The 21409-nt window shown below is 44.0% G+C and overlaps 1 protein-coding gene across 1 annotated transcript in view; it reads left to right on the plus strand.

Moving 5' to 3' along the window:
- Positions 1-2435: 2435 nt before the first annotated feature.
- The window catches only part of STT3B (STT3 oligosaccharyltransferase complex catalytic subunit B), an 87458-nt gene continuing 68484 nt past the window's right edge, over positions 2436-21409 (plus strand). The window contains exon 1 of the mRNA XM_030551006.1: positions 2436-2915. Coding sequence (XP_030406866.1) covers positions 2632-2915 — 284 coding nt within the window. The 5' untranslated portion in view covers positions 2436-2631. The remainder of the gene's footprint in view (positions 2916-21409) is intronic.

Raw genomic sequence — 21409 nt, forward strand, 5'->3', positions numbered from 1 at the left:
TTGATTATTTTTGTGGTACTTGTACAGTAGTAATTATTTGATTTGTTATATAAATTACATAAATTCTCATGTTCTGATGAGGACAGGTGTTGTATCAAGATTTGGATGCTACTTACTCAGCTTCTTTACTGCTATGAAGCATGACAGTAAAATAACTCAAATATTGAGGAAAAGGGAATCAAGTCCCTCCTGGACAACAATATTGCCTTTCACTTATATAACATCTTTCAGCTAAGGATCTCAAATTACCTATAAAGGAAATTATTCTTCTCTTAACATCTGGGGAACAGAGACACAGAAGGCAAGAACTAATTTTGAACATACAACTTGAAACAGCTAGGGCCTCATTTTCAGAAGTGTTGAGCATAAATTGTAACTGAAAGGGAAGCTGCAAGTACTCCTTGCCTCTGAAAATCAGGCCTTTTTGTGTCTCAAGTTGAATGCCCAAAATTGAGGCACCAAAACCTTGAGTGACCATTTTGGAAAATTAAACCTACGGGAAGGAGACATAATGAGTTAGCAGTACACATTATTCAAAAGTGCAGAAGCACCATGCATTTTCCTGGACAGCGCCTACTCTCACACTACATTTAATATAAAGAATGGGGGATCTCCCTCTGCTTCCATTTCCTTGATTAGGATCACAACAGCAGGACTCATTATATAGTTTGCAGCAGTACTGGCAATCCACATGTTCAAAAAGTCAGGCCCCCCAAAGTTAGTGAACACTTAAAAATAGAAGTTTTCTTTTAAAATTTGCCTCCAAACTTGTTTCTGCTATAAACCTTTTTAAAATGAATGCTTAACTTATCATGCAGTTATATGGCTTCAAGAAATGAGACTTTAAAAAAAGACATAAAATATTGCAAAACTAGCAAGTCATGACAGCTAGCAACACTTTACAGTGTTTGGGAGGCAGATTTTCCCCCAACCCAACTGGAGACAATGCACTTGCTCTTCTTCTCCCCACCCCCTCCTCAGGAAAGGATAAACATGTGACAGAGGTATGATCAGGTTGCTTAATTACAGTGCTGGAAGGCACCCCAATACTAGGTTGAAGAGCACAGTCTGAAAGCCTATACACAACAGAGGCTCCAGAGGCAGGGGCAAAACCAGGCCTTGAGTTGCTCCCTTTCCAATCATGCTGCCAGAGAAGATCAGGCATACCCCAGCTGCCATTTGTGGTGGAACTAGGGATGCTGGCTATGCTGCCACACCCCCTAGCTTGAAGGGATTTCCATTATAGACAGGATTTGCAGTTTGGTTCAATGGCTTTCAGCATTCCCACTATAAAAATTGTGTCAGCACCACAGCCAACTGGAAATAAACGTGGCCTGAATAGACTCTCTTGCCTCACCCTCCCCATCTGCAGCAAAGTGGGGCAGGCAAGGCTACCGAGCACAGTATAATGGGGGAGGGGGGGAAGGTCACTCTTGGGACCAGGCCCTGCAGATGGGGAAACAACTCCCTGGCTGGGCTCCTGCCACACTAGTGCCCACCAGGCTGCATGAGCCTCAACCTACCCTCACCCTCAGCACTCACAGCCTCACTCCCTACAGGGGGCCAGGGCAGGCCCTGGATGCCTAGGCCAGGCACGGCGAGCGCAGCCGGCCAAGGCAAGGGGCCCACAGCGAAGCCAAGATGAGATTACAACTCCCAGCATTCCGCGCTCCGCCTTGCTGCAGGCCTCGGAGCAGGACAAGCTGGGACTTCCCGCTGCGTCCCCATCCCACCGGCGCTGCGCTGCACGAGCCCCCTAACAAGAAACCAGCATTCCCTAACCCCCAACTACCTCATTTATCTCACGTGACCGTTAAACTGCGTCCCCCCGCCTTATATAATTGGTGCAAACAGCCGCCAATCACATTCTTCCACTTCGCACTGTTCCTTTTTCATTGGTCACTGTAGGTAAAGTCGCCTCTTCCCCTGCCACGCCTGTTCTGATTGGCTGAGCTCATGGGCCTGTCCCGGCCCGTGGAAGTACCTGTCGCTCTGTGACAGGTTGACAGGGAGGGCCGGACAGAGAGGGTAAGGTGGAGATTGGTTCTTCCTTCCCCTTCACCGTTTCCCTGCTCTCTGTGCCCCCGCCCCTCTGCTAGCTCCGCCCTCTCTGATGGGCGGGGGGAAGAGGCTCCCATTCATTTATCCTCGCACCTCTTCTGATTCGCCTGCGGCTTTAGGCCTCGGTAGTCTCATGCCCCAGCCTCGCCCCACTGTCTCCCACGTCATCTCCCCGTACGGTTTCCTCTTGGATCGCGCGCAGCCCTCTCTCGCCCCCACCTCTCTGCCTCGCGCTCCGCCGCCACCCTCCTCCACTCGTGCGCAACCGCTCTCCCTCCTTCGCGTCCCACCCCGCCCCCTGCCGGCTCCTCCTCCCCCCGCCTGGGGCTCCTCCTTGCGCCCAGCTCGCGCGCGCTGTCCCGGTCGCGCTCTCTGCCTCGCGCCGCACTGGGATGTTGACCGCTGCGTCTGGAGGCAGATCCCGGCGAGGCAAGGCGGCGGCCGGGGGAAGCCAGTGAGGCAGCCACAGCCCCCGCCGTAGCGCTCAGGGAGCGGGCGGACCCTCCCTCCTCCCCCCCCCCCCCCGCCCGCGCGCTAGGCGGAGAGACTGCGAGGAGCCCGGGGTACAACATGGCGGAGCACTCGGCCCCCGACCACAGGCACAAACCCGCCAACTCTGCCAGCTCCTTGGCGCTGGGGAATAGCCGGCCCGGGACGGGCACCGGCTCCTCCGCGGCGGCTGCCGGCGGCCCCCCGGCGGGTGGAGGCGGCCTGTCGGGGGGCCTGTCGCAGCCGGCGGGCTGGCAGTCGCTGCTCTCCTTCACCATCCTCTTCCTGGCCTGGCTGGCCGGCTTCAGCTCCCGGCTCTTCGCCGTCATCCGCTTCGAGAGCATCATCCACGAGTTCGACCCCTGGTGAGTCGCCGCCGCCGCCCTGAGGGAGGGGGGACGGCGGGGGTCAGGGGTCGGGGCTGATGCCTGCGCTGCCCCTGGGCTGGGCGATGAACGCGCCGCCCAACCCCCCCCCCCAGTGTCCCGAGCTCCGGAGGCGGGGCGATGCCCCCGGTGAACGGCCGGGCACCGGCCCGCGGGGCTGCTCGCCCACTTCGCCAAGTTGAGCTGCGCCTGTTCCTCCCATTGCCGGGAGCAGCGAGAGGACGCGGTGCGGCTGGGCTAGGAGCAAAGGGGCATCAGGTGTTGGGACACGCGAGGCGAAGGGGGCCGTGGGCCGAGCAAGAGGGCGCAGGCAGGCGTCGGGCTGGGAGGCAGCGTGAGCGGGACCCGAACGCAGGGCACAGAAGCGGCAATGCGCAGCCAACGTGTGTGGGCTTTGCGGAGCATGGATAATCGGTGTGATCGGAAGAAAGGTGTTAAAATGAAGCAGCTTTGTTGCTTTGCCTTTCTCCTTCCTGTGTGCTCCCTTTGGCTTGAATTGTGCATGCTGCAGCTAGGAGTGTTGGTACAAAATATATTTTTTGTGGCAAGGGAGGGATCGGGAAAGTTGTGGCATCAGCAGGCAGGTGGGCTGCAGAGTTAAGTTGGAGAAATTGAAATCAGTATGTGCTCTTTTAAATGAAGATGAACCAAAAAAGAACTAGAATTTCATATGAAGTCCTTCTGTCACATTGTTGTCTCCAGATGTGCGGTAGCACTTCATAGTATTCTTTCATTGGATTCCTTTTTGACCAGGGCTAGTGAAGGAGGAGGGTAAGGAATGCACCTCAGGAAGTAAATCTTCGTAAAAGTGACTGATAGGATTACAATAAAATGGGTGACACTGATTTACTGCCATTTATTTCAAGGTGCCCAGTTTTTTTTTTCAACCTAGAATTTCTTACTGTTTCTCAAATATTATTTTCTAGAGATTGTTTTCATTTGTATGTAAACTGGGTTCTTGTGTGTTGGAGGGAATGGAACTATGTTATGCAAAAGATCAAAAAATGCTGCACTAATTTCTGTTCTAGTCCTTGCAGCAAGGTTTGTGGTTAAGAGGAATACAGCAGGAGCGTGGGGAAATTTTTTGGAGTATGGCATTGAAATATTGTATCTTGTGTTAGGTGAGACCAGTCTAGGAAGCTGCCCCGTATTTAGATCCTTAAGTAAGATACTTTTGCATTATTCATTTGATTTTCTTAAACAAGCCAACATTTTAGGTCTGAGGTCTCTTATGGTTGTTCATTTTGAGAGAAGGGCTTGCTCTGTGTTTTGAAATACTGAGTATACATTTTATTGTTGATAACATCTAGAAAAAATGTAATGTTTTACTAAAATATATATTGTACATTTCAGTTTGCACATTTGAATATTCAGTTTGGGTGCAACTTTCATTTCTTATTTAGTTTGCAAATTTATGGTATTTGAGGGCAGAGCAGTAAAGAACATGATGAACTCATCCAGAAGGCTTTGTTCTTAAGCATTGTTGTTAAATCATTTTACTACAAATTCAGTACTGAAAAAGCAAAAGCAAAGGATACTGAATTCAAGCATTGGACCATTACAAGAGTGTTTTATTGTGTAAATGTAAATAAGTGAAATTGAAATGCAAATATAAATTAATATAAATTAGAGATTAAGGGATTTACTACATTTGGTGTATACTTGAGGAATTGTCAGCTATATGGTTTTTTAATATGCCTTTCTGTTCTAAATGTAGGTAAAGGGATTTACACTTTGGAATAGTTTCCAACTGCAATAGTTTTTGCAGTCAGGAAGTTTTTCCTGGTATAGGGCCTAAATTTTATCCTAATTTCTTCCTGTTATTCTTATTTATCAAGGTTCATTCTCCTCAAATGAATGGAAATTGTGCTGTGGTGAGTTAGGTGATGGTAATATCTTTAAAAAAAAAAAAAAGGATAAAACAAAAATTAAATTTCTAGTTCTTATGGCAGCAAAGGTAACATTCTACTTGTAAACAGTATATTAGATGCAGTCATCTTCCTGACTACAGACAGCTTCGGTCTGTCTGCTGCTGCATGTAGCTTTGCCAATCATCTGTAGAATAAAGTTAACAAAACCCAGTGGTTTTTCTGCAAGTCTTGGGGCATCAGTGAAAATATGAAGAATCCTATCAGTGTTATGATGCTACATACCAGAAGTGTAGAAGTAGGCAGCAGAGCTATTTAGGGAGGAAGAAAACCTAAACAGTGCAAGATCTGGAAGAAAGATGGAGTACAGGAGACCCTTCTACATTGCAGCTGCCTTAGTGCAAGGAGACAGGAGGAGGAGACAGAGCTGCTCCTCCAGTTGAGCAGTTAGATGGGAGTAGAATTGCAAATTTATAAGATTCCTACTAGTCAAAGTCCAGTTAGAAAGAATCCATAAGCCGAGTCCAGGAACCACACCCAAATAAAAATCTCAGTACCTGCCTCCTTCCTAGGGTATGTCTACACGGGCAGAGTTCATTCGCTGGCAGTTACGTTGCCGCTCAGAGTGTGCTGAAGGGAAACTGCTGTTGTGTGTTCACACTGTCAGCTGCCTCCACAACAGCGTGTTCACACTTGCGGCACTTGCATTCGTATTGGGAGTGGTGCACTCTGGGCAGCTATTCCACAGAGCATCTCTTCCTCTTCTGCCGCTAAGAGTTGTGAGAAGGAGAGGGGGCGGGTTGCAGGGCATCCTGGGTTCTGTCCCAATGCCCCGTGATGCATTGCTTCGCATCCAGCAATCCCTGTGCTTCCATCTGCATTTGGTGCCATCTTTCAACGGTTTGTGTACTGCATGCTCTGCCTCTTCAGTGTGCAGGAATGGATCCTGTACTGTTGACCAATATGCTGCTCACTAACACGTCACAAGTAGCAGTGTACTTTTTCCTTAAACTACAAAGGCAAGAGGAGTGTGACATTGATCTTGCCACACATAGTAGGTATGACGCAAGATTGCTTGTGGCATTCGTGGAGGTGCTGACCATAGTGGAACGCGGCTTTTGGGCTTGGGAAACAAGCACTCTGTGGTGGGATCGCATCATGATGCACATCTGGGATGACAAGCAGTGGCTGCAGAACTTTCAGATGAGGAAAGCCACATTAATGGGACTGTGTGATGAGCTCATCCTAGCCTTGTGGCTCAAGAACATGAGAATGAGAGGTAACTTGTTGGCGGAGAAGCATGTGGCTCTTGCACTGTGGAAGTTGGCTACTCCAGAGTGCTACTGATTGGTCGCTAACCAGTTCGGAGTGGGGAAGTCGACTGTTGGGTTGACGGAAGTGTGCAGGGCCATTAATCGCATCCTGCTCTGAAAGACCTTGACTCTGGGCAATGTGTGTGACGTGGATGGTTTGTATAAATGGGCTTCCCTAACTGCAGAGGGGTGATAGATGACATGCATATTCCAATTCTGGCACAAGACCACCTAGCCACCGAGTACGTTAATTGGAAGGGGTATTTCTTTATGGTTCTCCAGGCACTTGTGAATTACTGTGGGTGTTTCATGGATATTATTGCAGGCTGTTCTGGAAAGGTGCATGACGCATGCATCTTTCGGAACACTGGCCTGTTCAGGAAGCTGCAAGCAGGGACTTTCTTCCTGGGCCAGAAGATCACCATAGGGGAAATCAAAATGCCCATTGTGATCCTGGGAGACCCTATCTGCTCCTTAACACCGCGGCTTATGAAGCCATACACGGAGCACCTTGACAGCAGCAAGGAGCGGTTCAACAACAGGCTGAGCAAGTGCAGAATGACTGAGTGTGATTTTGGCCGTTTAAGGGACCGCTGGTCTGCCTATATGGGAGGCTGGACCTGGCTTATGACAATATTCCTATGCTTATAGCTGTGTGCTGTATGCCCCATAATATTTGTGAAGGGAAGGGTGAAAGCTTCACTCAGGGCTGGACCACTGAGGCTCAGTGCCTGGAGGCTGAATTTGAACAGCCAGAGACTGGGCTATTAGAAGGGCGCAGCGCGGGGCCATGAAGTAAATACTAATGGGAATTGTTTGATTATGGGAGACTTTAACTTCCCAGATATAGACTGATACTGTTTCACATGAGGAATTATTAGTCAAATTGGAAAAGATGGGGATCAATATGAAAATTGAAAGGTGGATAAGGAACTGGTTAAAGGGGAGAGTATAACGGGTCATACTGAAAGGCGAACTGTCAGGCTGGAGGGAGGTTACTAGTGTAGTTCCTCGGGAATCGGTTTTGGGACCAATCTTATTTAATCTTTTTATTACTGACCTTGGCGCAAAAAGAGTGCGCTAATGAAATTTGCAGATGACACGAAGCTAGGAGGTATTGCCAATACAGAGAAGGACTGGGGCTATCATACAGGAAGATCTGGATGACTTTGGAAACTGGAGTAATAGTAATAGGGTGAAATTTAATAGTGAAAAGTGCAAGGACATGTATCTAGGGATTAATAACAAGAATTTTTGCTATAAGCTGAGGATGCATCAGTTGGAAGTAACAGAGAAGGAGAAGGACCTTGGAGTATTGGTTGATCACAGGATGACTGAGCTACCAATGTGATGTGGCCATGAAAAAAGCTAATGAGATTTTCGGATGCATCAGGCTTGGTATTTCCAATAGAGATAAGGAGATGTTAGTACTGTTATACAAGGCACTGGTGAGACCAGGGCTTTGGAGCGGAGCCTGGAGCTGGAGCGCAGAGCAGTGGAGCTGCAGGTTTTTGCCTGGAGCTGAAGCAGAGCTGGTGCACAGCTTCAAAGCCCTGGGTGAGACCTCATCGAGAATACTGTGTGCAGTTCTGGTCTCCCATGTTTAAGAAGGATGAATTCAAACTGGAACAGGTACAGAGTAAAGGCTACTAGGATGATTCAAGGAATGGAAAACCTGTCTTATGAAAGGAGACTCGAAGAGCTTGGCTTGTTTAGCCTAACCAAAAGAAGGCTGAGGGAGATATGGTTGCCTTCTATAAATATATCAGAGGGATAAATACCAGGGAGGGATTTAAGCTCACTACCAATGTGGACACAAGAACAAATTGATATAAACTGGCCATCAGGAAGTTTAGACTTAAATTAGATGAAGGTTTCTAACGATCAGAGGAGTGAAGTTCTGGAACAGCCTTCAAAGGGGAGCAGTGGGCGAAAAAGACATATCTGGCTTCAAGACTAAGCTTGATAAGTTTATGGAGGGGATGGTATGATAGGATAGCCTAATTTTGGCAATTATTGACCTTTGACTATTAGTGGTAAATATGCCCAATGACCTGTGATGGGATATTAGATGGGATGGGATCTGAGTTACTACAGAGAATTCTTTCCTTGGTGTCTGGCTGGTGAGTCTTGCCCACATGCTCAGAGTTTAGCTGATCACCATATTTGGGGTCGAGAAGGAATTTTCCTCCAGGGCAGATTGGCAGAGGCCCTGGAGGTTTCTTCCTCTGAGGCGTGGGACAAGGGTTACTTGCTAGAGGATTCTTTGCACCTTGAAGTCTTTAAACCATGATTTGAGGACTTGAATAGCTCGGGCATAGGTTAGGGGTTTGATACAAGAATGAGTAAGATTCTGTGGCCTGCGTTGTGCAGGAGATCAGACTAAGGTCAAAAGGGACCATTATAATCATCTAAAGTCTATGATTCTATTTAAGTAATCATGTCAGCAGGAATTCAGCCAGCCACACACACAGAAACGTTTTTACACTTCTTCATTTTTGTGGGAAGCATACACTCAGCCTTCTTAAAAAACTGTCAAACAGATTCTTTTCGAGTATGCCAAGATGGTCACCAAAGCTGAACTATTTCAGACCAAGGGGAGTAAATCCTAGTCTTGGAACCCTCTCTGAAAATGCTCTGCCAGGTGCCGCCTCCTTTTTAAAATGGAGATTCATCTTAGGCACCCCTGTTGACTCGAGCTGTCTTAGTAAGGCATAGAGAAAGAGGCAATCTTTCAGGTAGCTAGTTCCAAGCTATTTCATGCTGTATAGGTAATAACAAACACCTTAAACTCCACTCAGAGACCAATAAGTAAGTAGTGCAAAATGTGGACCAGTGGTGTTATATGCTCCCAGTGAGATGACTTGCTTAGTGTTGCTACATTTAGTTAACCTTTTCCTATGGATTGAAGCTACTTACTGGATTGTTGCTTGCAGGGCTACACGTCTTTTCTTTTTAAAAGATTGTTATCTTCAATACTGTACCAGTCAAGCAGATGTGAAACAGATTAAGGCTTGGTCTACCCCTAAAACTTAGATTGACCTAGCTATGTCACTCAGGTGTGAAAAATGCTCACCCCATGAGAGATGTAATTAAGCGGACCCAAGTGCCAGTATTGACACCAGTGGGTTGAGAGAAGAATTTTTCCATTGAGATAACTACTGTATCACCTCTTGAAGGGTGGATTTATTACAGTGATGAAAAATACCCTTCTGTTGCTGTAGCAAGTACCTGCTTTACAGGAAGGTAGCTTTAGTGCTTGTAGTGTAGACATCCCCAAGGGTCAGTTTCTCTCTGCTATTGTTTATAAAAACTCAGCAGCAGAAGCAAATGTGGGAACTGTTCATGGGAGGAGGACAATCCAAAAAAGAGTACTGGAGCCAACTGTCTTGCAAGAACCAGGAGGTTGAGGGAGTAGTAGAGATCTTTTTCTCCATTGTAGTGTTCATGAGACACTGGTATAGTAAAGAAAAACACAAGGAATGTATGGGGGCTTAAGTTTGAGATACCTAATGGAACACTTGAGCAGCGTCCAATGACACCATCCAAGTAAAATTCCAAACACCCTCCCCATTTCCAGAAGCTGTGTTGGCTTTTCATCTCTACATTTTCTGTGGACAATGTCTCTTGCCTCTAATCTTTCTGTTGGCAGCTGGTAGGTTTAGTGTGCTAGTTATTAGTGCTTGGAAACTTCACTAGACTCCTTTGTGGGGTCCCATGGATGGTTGTGGGTATTGGCATGAGAAGCGGCGGGGGAGGGAGATAGATTGTTGGATAAGTCAGAAAAGAGAAAAATGGTGGGTGTATGCACTGTGGAGAAAGTGCATGGAATGAGAGTGGGGAAAAAATAAGGAGAGATAAAATACAGGACTGGTGGTAGAGAACACAATGTAGGGAAAGGATTAAAAGATTTAAGGGAGGAGACAGAGAGGAAACTGATACTGGAGACGACTCCTGAAAAAGATGGCCCATTATCTATTATGGAATAAAGCCAGGCAAGAGAAGAGAGCATCTCCAAATGCAGTAAGTAGGTATGGTCAAATGGAATTCAGTAAATTTAATTGTTAAATATTAGAAAAACTATTAGACAAATACTCTGCAGTTGGTCAAACGCTGCTGAGTTGATGCTAATCCATTAACAACTGTGTGACTCGTTGAATAAAATACCTGATTTATTTTCATAGTAGTACATTCCATTTGTAATATAGAAAGTTGATTGACAGTGTGTTTTAGGATGAGTACTAGTGATGCCTCTAGTGAGATTGCCTAATGTTTCCCATTGTAAGCCTCTCTTCAATTGCTTGTGACTTTGGCAAACTATAACCAGATTATCTGAAATTTTCTGTGATTAGTGTCTGACTCAGGAAGAATTCATTTTGGAAATGTAAGCAAAAATGTTTCTGAGAACAAGTCTAGTGAGAAAAATAAGTAGTTTGGTCAATCTTCGTACTTTTCTGGTAAGCTTTTTTTGGTCATTGTTGGGTTTTATTTTTAATATAGATAGATACTCTAGTGTCTACTGGGTTTGGAATAGGATCTTGAAATTGGGGAGAATGGATAATTTTGGGCTTAGAGAGCTGTTTTCGCTGTCCCATGAAAATATGTCCAGATCTAGTCAAATTACAATCTTGTAAAAATTACAGTTTTACATATAGAACTGCTGAAGGCTTGTTGCAGAATTTTCTTAAATTCCAGCCACACTGAACATGCTTCCAAGCATCACTGAAGGCTTGTCTACTCTACCCACCGGATCAGCAGACAGTGATTGATCCAGCGGGCGTCTAGTATAGATGCGATAAATCAACCACTGAGTGCTCTCCTGTCGACTCTGGTACTCCACCAGAATGAGGAGTGCAAGTGGAGTCGACGGGAAAGCATCAGGTGTCGACTTACCGCAGTGAAGACACTACAGTAGGTAGATCTAAGTACGTTGACTTCAGCTACGCTATTCACGTAGCTGAAGTTGCATATCTTAGATTGGCCCTGTGCGTTAGTGTAAACAAGCCCTGAACTTCCTGCACCTTTCTGAAGCAGGACATGGATGCGGACAAAATAGATTGGCTTTTTTATTTCACCTGCTGTTGCTTTTCCCTGTTAAAATATCCTTTGGCACAGGGAAAGGTGGGCTAGTCAGGGAGTCAGAGGACCATTAATTCTAGTCTCCCCTCTTCTTCTGGCTAATATTAAGAATTCTGTGCACTTCACAGTTCTTATTATTAAGCAAGGCTACATAACTATAGCTGGGTACGGAGGAAAGTATCAGTCCTCCATTTTACAGAAAGGATAACTGGGTGTTTGCTCCAGGTCAGTCATAGCAGAACTGTGAGTAGAATCCAGGACTTTAATATAGGAGATCCAAATCGCTGTCCAGTATGCTGCTTCTCAGTCAATCTGCCAAATCGACATGTTTGGTTGTGCTAGCTGAAAACTGGGGTTACTTCTTCATGTGATATACCGTATATACTTGTTCATAAGCTGAATTTTTTTAGTAAAAAAGGGAAGCACCAGAGTCAGGGATCGGCTTATGAATGGGTATAGGGAGGGAGAGGTGGGACAGAGCCCCTCCCCCAAACAGAGGGAGCAAGGACAGGCAGCACAGCCAGCAGAGACAGAAGGGAAGAGGCGGGGCCCGAGCCTCTCCACTTCTGGCCATGCTGCTCTCTCCCCAGACTCCAAAGCAGCTGCAGCTCCGGGGCTGGCAGGCTGCAGCCATGCCACTTGGCCCCACCCCCCAGAGCAGGCTATGGCTGCATTGTCTTGGCTCCAGAGCATGCTGCGACCATGCTGCCCGGCCCAGCCCACTGGAACATGCTGCGGCCGCGCTGCCCAGTGTGGCCCGCCAGAGCAGGCTACAACTGCGCTGCCCAGCCTGCCAGAGCAGCTCCAGCCAGATCAGAGACATCTTCCCCTGGCTCTCCCCAGATAAGTTGGGAAGGGATGGGATGGGGAGAGTGTGGGGGTCCCGGGCTAGGGGTAAGGTCATGTGGCGGGTGGTCACAGGGGTTACTTCCCTGATTCCCAGCTTCTCACCCCCTCTCTCCGCCCCTCCTCCCTCCCTCCAAAAAATTCCCCACCAGTTGCTCTCCCGACCCGTCAGGGTAAGCAGCTGGCGCGCCAGGACACTTTGTTTACTTAGGTTTACCTCTGTGCCTGCAGACGCTCGAGGTAAACAAAACCATCTCGGACCACCAGCCGCTTATCCTGATGGCCTGGGGGCCAAAGTTTGCTGACCCCCAAATTTTGGGGTTGGCTTATGGACAGGTTATAAAAATTTTCCATTTTTATTTATCCTTCTTGGAAGGGTTGGCTTATAAACAAACCGGCGTATGATCAAGTCTGTACAGTATGTTCCCTTGTGTGGTATGTCCGTGTAAGATAAAGCTTTCTATTGTTGTCAGCTAATGGAATTATTCCTTCAGCTCAATTGATAGTTTTATGTTGCACTGTTGAAGCTCATGGATTCATACACAGCTGACAGCCCAGGCAGGGATTGTTGTACATGCTAACATGTCGTTTATGTATTTATTTAATTTTATTTTCACTTTTTAAGAAAAAAGAAAGATTAAAAAAAATGCCACCCCATGCCTCCTTTCTCTTAGTGCTATTCTCTGCCTTGTTGGCTATATACCTTCCACCTTCTGTAATACATGAGGCAGGGGCTATGTGAACAGCAGCCTTATTTACTATATCCCTGTTTCATTCATTGGACACCAGCTAAGCCAGTGGTTCTCAAACTTTTGTACTGGTGACCCCTTTCACATAGCAAGCCTCTGAGTGTGACACACCCCCCTTATAATATAAAAACACTTTATGTATTTAACACCATTATAAATGCTGAAGGCAAAGTGGGGTTTGGGGTGGCGGCTGGCAGCTCATGACCCCCCATGTATTAGTCTCATGACCCCCTGAGTGGCCCGACCCCCAGTTTGAGAACACTTGATTTAAGCTGTATGATAAATGGGGAAGGGGTCTTGTGGAAAAAATATGATGACGATTATATAATTATATTGTACAGGCATCCTTAATTCTGGCATTTCTTAATTTTGAGTGGTTGACTTGCAGTCTGTACATACTTTTAATGCATGTAAACAATAAATAGTAAATAACTGTTGCTTTACATTGCAAGAAGGATGTTTTTGTGTGGGCATGGGTTTATGAAGGCTTTTCAAATTCTGATCTTCCCTTCCCAGTGATTGGCAGACAGTGGGGGAAAACCAGATGCTGAGAAGGGTATTTCTTCAAGAATGCATATGACTGACTAAGGCAGCCCCACAATAGATGGGACATCTATATATCTTTACCAACAAGTTGGTAAAATAACATTTTCATGTTTCCTGACCTGAAGGGTGTTGAATTGAAATATTTAGGACAAATGGTCAATAGTACCTCTCTTGATACAGTTACAGTTACCTTTACTCTTTCAGGTTTCTTTCTTTAGTCTTACTGTATGGCTTGAACTTTGTCAGTTCTGTTCTAAAATATAATGTTACAACGTACAATTCAAAGGATACTAGAATTTATTTTTAAATACTTTTGGAAAAATATCTTAAAAGAATGTTTCATCTTGACAGTCTAGTTATATTTATAAAAGATATTTACAATTCTCATATATTTAAGGAATTTTAAAATACTTCATTCTTTTATCAACATTGGACTAGCTTCATATTATAGCTATTTTTTCCCCATTCAGAAAGTGAAATGAGTGAAAAGAAATTGTATCTGTAGTTTTATGTTTGTTTTTTGTGGGGGTTTTTTTAGGGGGGGGGCTGGTCATTAGCTTCCAATCCTGGGTGGCTTCTGGTCTGCTAAAGTGTAGAACAACAAGTATCAAAACTAATGCAGTTCATGAACTGTTCAAAAAGTTTTATTAATCTTCTTAGGGTATTTTGACTACTGTATGTTATGCAAGTGACTAGCACAATTTATCTGTGTTTAATGTTTGAAGTAATATTTGAAAAGATGCTACATATGTTTCATGATCCATTTTACCTTGTGATAGTTTTTATTCTTTCAGTTGCCACGTGGAAAATTAAGTTTGACAGTAAAGAAATTCCATTAAATGTTTGCAGTGTAGCATCTTAATTTGTGATGACTGTTGAGGTCAGTCTCATTTTACTTTTGGTCATCTTATTCTGAGAACTTTTATGATAATCTTGCTTTTCTGGTCTAGCTAAACCTCTTCAGTGGCTGACAGTGTTCTTTTGGTTTTGAGTTGGTTGTCCAATTTGAAAGCAATAAAAATGAGTTTTCATTTTTATTTTTTTATAAAGAAGGCTGAGCTCTATCTGTTGCTCAGAGGAATCTGTAACGTATAACATCAATTAATTTTGATGGAAAGCCATATATCAACAGCTTTAGCCCTGTTCCAACACCTTTGCTATGTCTACATTAAGATGTCCTTTTTAGAACACCTCTATGACATGCCAGTGCCTCTGTGCTTCAGCACAGTTATTGTTCTCCATGCTCAGAGTGTCTCAGCTCAGTAGCACTTGCACTATGTTCTTGGGATCAGAAGACTGTTTGTGTCAGCTTGCACTTTTCAGTGCACATCCCTCTGCTGTTTTTTTTCAAGGATGTCTTTTATAGAGAAAGAGGGGCTGCACAGCAGCTTTAAACACATTAGTTCAGCAAAACTTTATATAGGGTGCTTGGCCGTATTGTCTTCTGCCTTAGGTTTTACTGTGATGTGCCAGTGGTGCCTGTACACGTCACCCATGCACTGAAAAAAAATGTGGGCATAGCCTTCAAGCCTAACAAGGAAACTCCTATATGAGACCATGCTCAGAGTGCTTTGAAGAGTGAACTTGTAATGCTGAAATCTGTAATGGGCCTTATTGTTAGGTTTTCCCACACCAGGGTTCCCCCACCCCTATTAAACCAAGTGGGTCTGCTTTTTCATTGGATTCCCCTCACCATCATTGGAGCTGAGGGCTCTGCCAGGTTTTGGCTGTTTGAAGTTGGTGGTACTAAACTCCAGTGTATCACATGAGGTGAAAGCCTCTGTTCAAGAGACCAAGGCAGCAGGCACCAGGAGAAGGCACCTGACTTCAAGCAACTTTGTACTGAGGCCTTCTTATGTCCCCATCTTATACTGCAGTGCTCAAAGAAGAGAGAACAGTGATTTTTGGTTACCACTATGTTTTGGGGTCATCTGCAAGACTGTCACAAAATCTTCAGTACTGGCTTCCAGACAGCCCTCTTGCTGTGAATCACCCCACCTCCAAAAAAGGAGATCCTGCAGGAAATACTGTTGAGCCTCTCCTGCAAAAAGAGCTGTTAAGCTTTTGTCACTGGCCAAAAAGATAATTGGTATCCAGAGTGAATGTTGGCTTAAGCAGAGCTGTTTCGTGGTCTTTATTTAACTAGAACTCCTTAGCTCATCTTTCTGAGGTGTTGTATTTCTAGCTAACTTCCAAAATAGGAGGATATTCAGAGGTTACCTTCAAGCAGAATTTACTTATCAATAACTGTAGTTTGTTCAGATGTTGTCTCAGCATATTCATACTACCTAATCAATTTCCTCCTCTTCTTCAGAGTTCCACTCTATTGAAATCTGACCGTCAAAGGAAGGTACAGGCAGTTGGTGGCCACAGGCCTTTTATATAACATTGGCCTTGGATGATTAAGTTTTAAAAGGGCACTCATGTAGCATCTGACAAGTCTTGCTCATTGATAATTTTCTGAAGTCTGCGGATGCATCCCAAAAGTGTAAATAAGAGGTGGCAATACTGAAGTTAATGATAAATACACTTTTTTTTTCCTCCTCCAAATTGTGCTGAGGTTTATTATTTACCAGTTCATATTCTAGTTGTTCCTTGAAAATTATTTCTTTAACACTTTTTTTTTAATTTTATTTTTTACAGGTGGACTGGTATGTGAATATTTATGTACTGCACACCATCAAGTGTTCAGTTACCATAGTTCAGAAACAGGAATCTGTGTTTAACTTGCTTTAATTACTTGTCACTTGTCTTCAAGTGGAATATCTTCCATCTTTAGTTGAAAGCTTGCTAATGAAACATTTTAAAAAAATGGGTCTGCAATATAGCTCCTAAGATGTATTCTTTAATAGATAAAACCTTGTGAATTGGCTGAGTTTAGCATTTCATCTAATGAAAGTTATTTTGTCAGGATAAAGAAATTAAGTGTTTTTTAAAAATTGGATGGTGTTTGTGATATGTAACTCCTGCAAGCAGAAGGTTGGCAGAAATCTGATAAAGGATAGTTTTTTTGTAAGTACCAGCCAAGAAAACTCGATCTCAGTGTTCTCAAAGTTAAGTAGCATCCCTTCTGGATTGGGCCTTATCACCAGTAATAAATATCTAGTCCAAATTCTGCCTTCATTGTCGTCATCGTTTCAAGAGACTCAGCTGTCACTGGGACCCATGGTACTACCTCCAGTGCCTTCACCTGCATACCGAACAGCTCCACAGCCATCAGAATGCCAGTTAGGCTGGTATCATCTAGGAAAAAACCACAGTTGATTTCCCTGGCTCTCCTTCGGAGTCTGAATCTTCTTCACTGGTACTGACTGATATGGCACTGCCTTGGTCTCAAAAAGAAGCTTCTTCTTCCTCAGACTCTGAGGAATCCTGTGTGTTCCAACCTAGCCAGTCCCATCAGGAAGGGATATGTTACCTACCCCCAGTTTCTGCCTCAGTACCAGCACAAATTTTATAGGATGAAACTTTGGACTTTGCATAGTTGGGGATCAGTGCCATACCAGTGACCCTTTTGGAACCCAAGGGGCTTCCTCCCCCAATCCAGAGCATCCCCACGGCAACCTCAGCTGGCTGCAGCTACTGGCTGCCAGGAACTTCATCTCCGTAAAAACCATAGCGTCGGTGCTGAGCCCAGTACCAAAGCAAGTCAGGAGCCTTCTTGTGAACAGCTGCATGAGAAGCAAGAACTGGACTAGCCCCTGATGCCATTAGCATCCTCTTCCTTTTCCCTGATTGAGGCAGGGCCGCCAAGGGGGGGGGGGCAAGAGGGCAATTTGCCCCGGGCCCTGCTGCCTCACGAGAGTTTTTCGGGGGCCCTGGAGCGAATTTTAAAATTCTGCAAATGTTATTCGTCAAAATAACACTACATAATAATGCCAGTTTCAATTATTTTGGTAATTTATTTCAGAATACCTGTCAGCAAGTATGTCTGTAACAATACAGACACACACACAATTTCCCCCAGGAGTAGAGAGACCCCTATGACAACCCAGTTCCTGTGTCTCTGCCCCCTTCACTCCCCCCCCTGGCCAGCTGAGGGGAGCAGACACTCTCCTCCCCCACCCCCACCGCCCGGCCAGCTGCAGGGTCCAGACACTCCCTCAGCTCCTCCATTACCCCTGGCTTCCCCAAGCCTTTGCACGATTTCTGAGGAAAGCAAGAAATACATTTCTGTATTGTAGTTTAAATGAATAATTTCTCACAGTTCTGTATTAGTGTGCCCAGTAAGGAATATTTGTCCAAACAAACCCCTCAAAAATCTGAATCTTTCTATTCGTCTATATTGTTAAAGACATGCTTGCTGACAGGTATTTTGAAATGAGTTACCAAAATAATTGAAATCAGTGTGATTATATTGTGTTCTTTTGATAAATAAGATATGCAGAATTTTAAAATATTGTACACAGAATTTTTAGTGTTTTGGCGCAGAATTCCCCTAGGAGTAATAGGGAGACAACCTCTTTTTTCAGCCTGTGGCCTCAGTCCCATTGAGAACAATAGAAAATGATAGTTATTTTGAAAGAGGGATATTTTTTGTCGAATCTCTGGATTTCCCTTACTCACTCTTGTCCCACAAGTTTAAATATTGGCCTCCTCCAGTGCAGGGCCGCTAACATGACTTAGTACCAAGTAAATAAGGTTGCCATCTCTGCTGACTGTTCTGATATGTCCTTCAGGAGTGAAGAAAAGGGGAGACGATTAACAAGGTAAATTTACTAACAAGGTGAAGAGCTGATCTGAGTTCCTCCTTCTTCAATTCTGCAGCTCTGCCTTTCTGCCCTCTTTCTTCTTAAAGATAATTCAAAAGTAGAAACCGTATGGTAGGTGGAGTCAGATTTTATATGTTCTTTTCTTTGCCGCCTTACTTCCTGGTCACTGGTGGCATAATGTTAAAGTATTGATTATTCCAGCAGTGTTGGAGTTGAGGAGGGAATTCAACAAACTTTTTCACAAGTGAATAAATTTCTCATGTCAAACGTTACTATCACTTAGACTATGCCTTCCATCCTTTTCTACAACTGCAAAATGTGTTTTAGTTGAAAGTGGTGCACTTAGTCATTTTGATGGTAGTACCTAAGTGTTCCCGGTGTGTGTTGTTAAAAAGATTATATTAAAATATTTTAAATAGGTGTCACCATCTTTTTAAAAAATTGTAGGTCTGTGAGGACTCTTCTGAGTAACAGCTGGCAATAAAAAATTTCTAGCAGATTGGTGGCCTTCGGGCCTGGAATCAGAATGACTTTATATGTTAGAGGCAAAACTAATCTTTGAATCAGTGACTAATAACTGTCAGAACGCCTCTCTTGGAAAGACTGCACTAACATAATGTTTATAGCTCAAGAAAGACTGATACTTTTCCTCAAAGTAATAATTTTTTAGATGAAAATCTGACGACTTACAAAAAAAATCCTTTATCAGATTTCCAATAGCATTAGTAATTAAAAAGAAAATCAGAATCAAGATAAGGAATATTTAGAAATGTGACAGAAGCTTTCCCCTTAATCTTTTATTCTTTGCTTCTTTTCTCCTTACGCTTTAAAAAAAAAACAACCAAAAAGACAAAAATGCATTGATTTCAGAGGTTTATTAGGTTTCAGTTTTCGAAAGTTATAGTCCCATATGTAAAGAGTGAAATTATAGGTTACGGGTCCTCTCATTTGTGCTTTACTGTTCATTTTTTAATTTCATAACGTAAAATCAGGATTTCAGTGGATTGAATAGTAAAAGCTAGTTTGAATTTTAATGGTTTATAAAGACATAAATATATTTTTAAATTTGTAAAAATGTGGATATATAGATATATATCCTTGTCTTATAATCAAAAATTATACAGAAGTAGTTCTGAAAGTGGTTTGTTATGTGTGTTGGAAGATGCTTGTATGATCGTAATTGGATAATCCTATCCATTTTGTGCCTTTTGTTTTGAGGGAATTTAGGCTAAGCTATCTTGACTCTCAACAAGCAGATATGTAGTGATCTTTATTTTTTTTAAATGTTTCTATCTAATGCTCAGACACATGTACAATACAAAGTACAAAGTTGACTCAGTGGTAACACAGGAGACTTAGTCCCCAGCGCAAGCCCCTCTCACCCACCCTCTAATCAATTTCAAATCTGATCACCCAACCCAGTAAAGAAAAAAATGCTAGCAGTATGGATCATTCCAGAGTTAAGGACTTTTGAGAATGTGCTTCCCTCTTACACCAACCATACACAACTAGAGAATTTAAGATTGTTTCCCAAGGTGATCTCAACTGCAGAATTAAAACATGAGAAAGAGAGTATAACACACACAAAACCTAAATCATAAGCTCTATAGATAATGATGTTTGTGTACTTCATCTAGGAAAAAGGTGAAAGCCTGGACTGCATACTCTGGAGAATAAGATTCCAGGAAGAAGTATGACTTAGGCCTGGGCTCCACTAGTGGGGGGTTTTGAACTAAGATACGCAACTTCAGCTACGCTATTCGCATAGCTGAAGTCGAAGTATCTTAGTTCGACTTACTTGGCCGTCCTCACGGCAGTGATCCGACAGGTAGTATAGATGTACCCTAAGTAACTGGGCAATCACATTCTTAAATCTGTTAAGGCTGAAGATCCGGATAGCTGGAAGTTGTATGGAAATGTGATGCCTAGTTGAATATGAATTACCTTCTTTTTCTCTTTATTTTTGATCAAATATTTATTTCTGCTCTTTCCATCTCAGTACAGTATCAGTTGCTCTACTACACTTCTACATTTAGGTGTCTCAAGTTCTTATGAAAATGAAGCATAAATAGAAATACAAGTTAGTCACTGATAGTCATGGAATCTTTTGTATCATAAACTTCAGCAAACACTAACAGAGTGGGGGGAGAGCAAGGTGCCCAAATATAATGTGGGGCAAGGTGGAAAGGAATCTGAAGAGGGCTCAGCTAAACCAAGGAAAACAGAATATTAGCTTCATTAATAATGTTACAGAACCCATTGTTGTTCCCGGCAGGCGAAGACCTGAGCCTCTTGGTTGTTTCAGAATGAGACACTGTCTGGGTGACAGTTTCAGACCCACTAGCTCCCTGAAAACTGAGTTTATACAGAGACTATCTCCTGGATTTACTCTGCCATTGCTTCTGGCCCTGGTTGTGCTGCTGCTGTCACCATAGCTGCAGCTTCCACTGTGAAAGCTGCTCTTGGATGAACTGAGGAAAATTTAAAACACTCTATTTCAAGTGTACTTCCATTGTTCTTCAAGTGATTGCTGATGTCCATTGCACTAGGGGTGTGTGCATCCTGTGCATTGATCTCAGAAGGTTTTCCCTAGCAGGACCCAGAGGGTAACCACACCAGCTCCCTGTTACTCCAAATCAAGAGTATAAAAGTTGGAGCTGTTCACTCCCCTTCAGTTCCGTCTTACCATTGGTGGTCACGATGTGTTGTCATTTTTTCCTCTTTGAATGTGCAGTCAGTGTGTGTTTTGTTAGTGGTACTTGGTGAACATAGTGCTGCTGGAACCCACATCTAGGTCCTTAGGCTTCAAACTTTACTTTGGTGCAAATTCTTGCCTGAAATGCTTGAGCGAGGGTCACATCAGAGACAGGTATTTGTTTTTCCTAGACAGCTAGTTCAATACCAGTGGAAGTATAAGCAGCAGAGGAGGAGACCTCCCCCTCCCACCTCTGCTACCTCCTCATCCACACGTTCCCACACCTCTAAACAGCCCATCTGATTCCTGTCGAGTATGGCATATGGACTATAGCAGATCTTAGACTTTCTATCTCTATCTCTCCTTGTGGGAGGAAGTTGTCACGTTTCCTAAGTAAGTGGCAATCTGTTACCTCCCACAAGTGGGTGCTAAAGATGATGGAATTGGGATAGATCCTCCAGTTCCTGTCTTCCCTTCCTGTCCCCACCCTCTTCCCAGGGACCCATCTCACAAATTAGTTTTGAAATAAGTGCAGATTCTGTGTTCTTTGGGAGCCTAGACGTGCCCCCTCAGTATTGGGGCAGCAGGTTCTACTCTCAATGCTTCCTAATACTCCCAATGCTTCCTAATAGGAAGTCTCAGGCCAATTCTGGACCTTCAGAACC

This window comes from Gopherus evgoodei, chromosome 2, assembly GCF_007399415.2.
Source record: "Gopherus evgoodei ecotype Sinaloan lineage chromosome 2, rGopEvg1_v1.p, whole genome shotgun sequence".
Taxonomy (NCBI): Eukaryota; Metazoa; Chordata; order Testudines; family Testudinidae; genus Gopherus; species Gopherus evgoodei.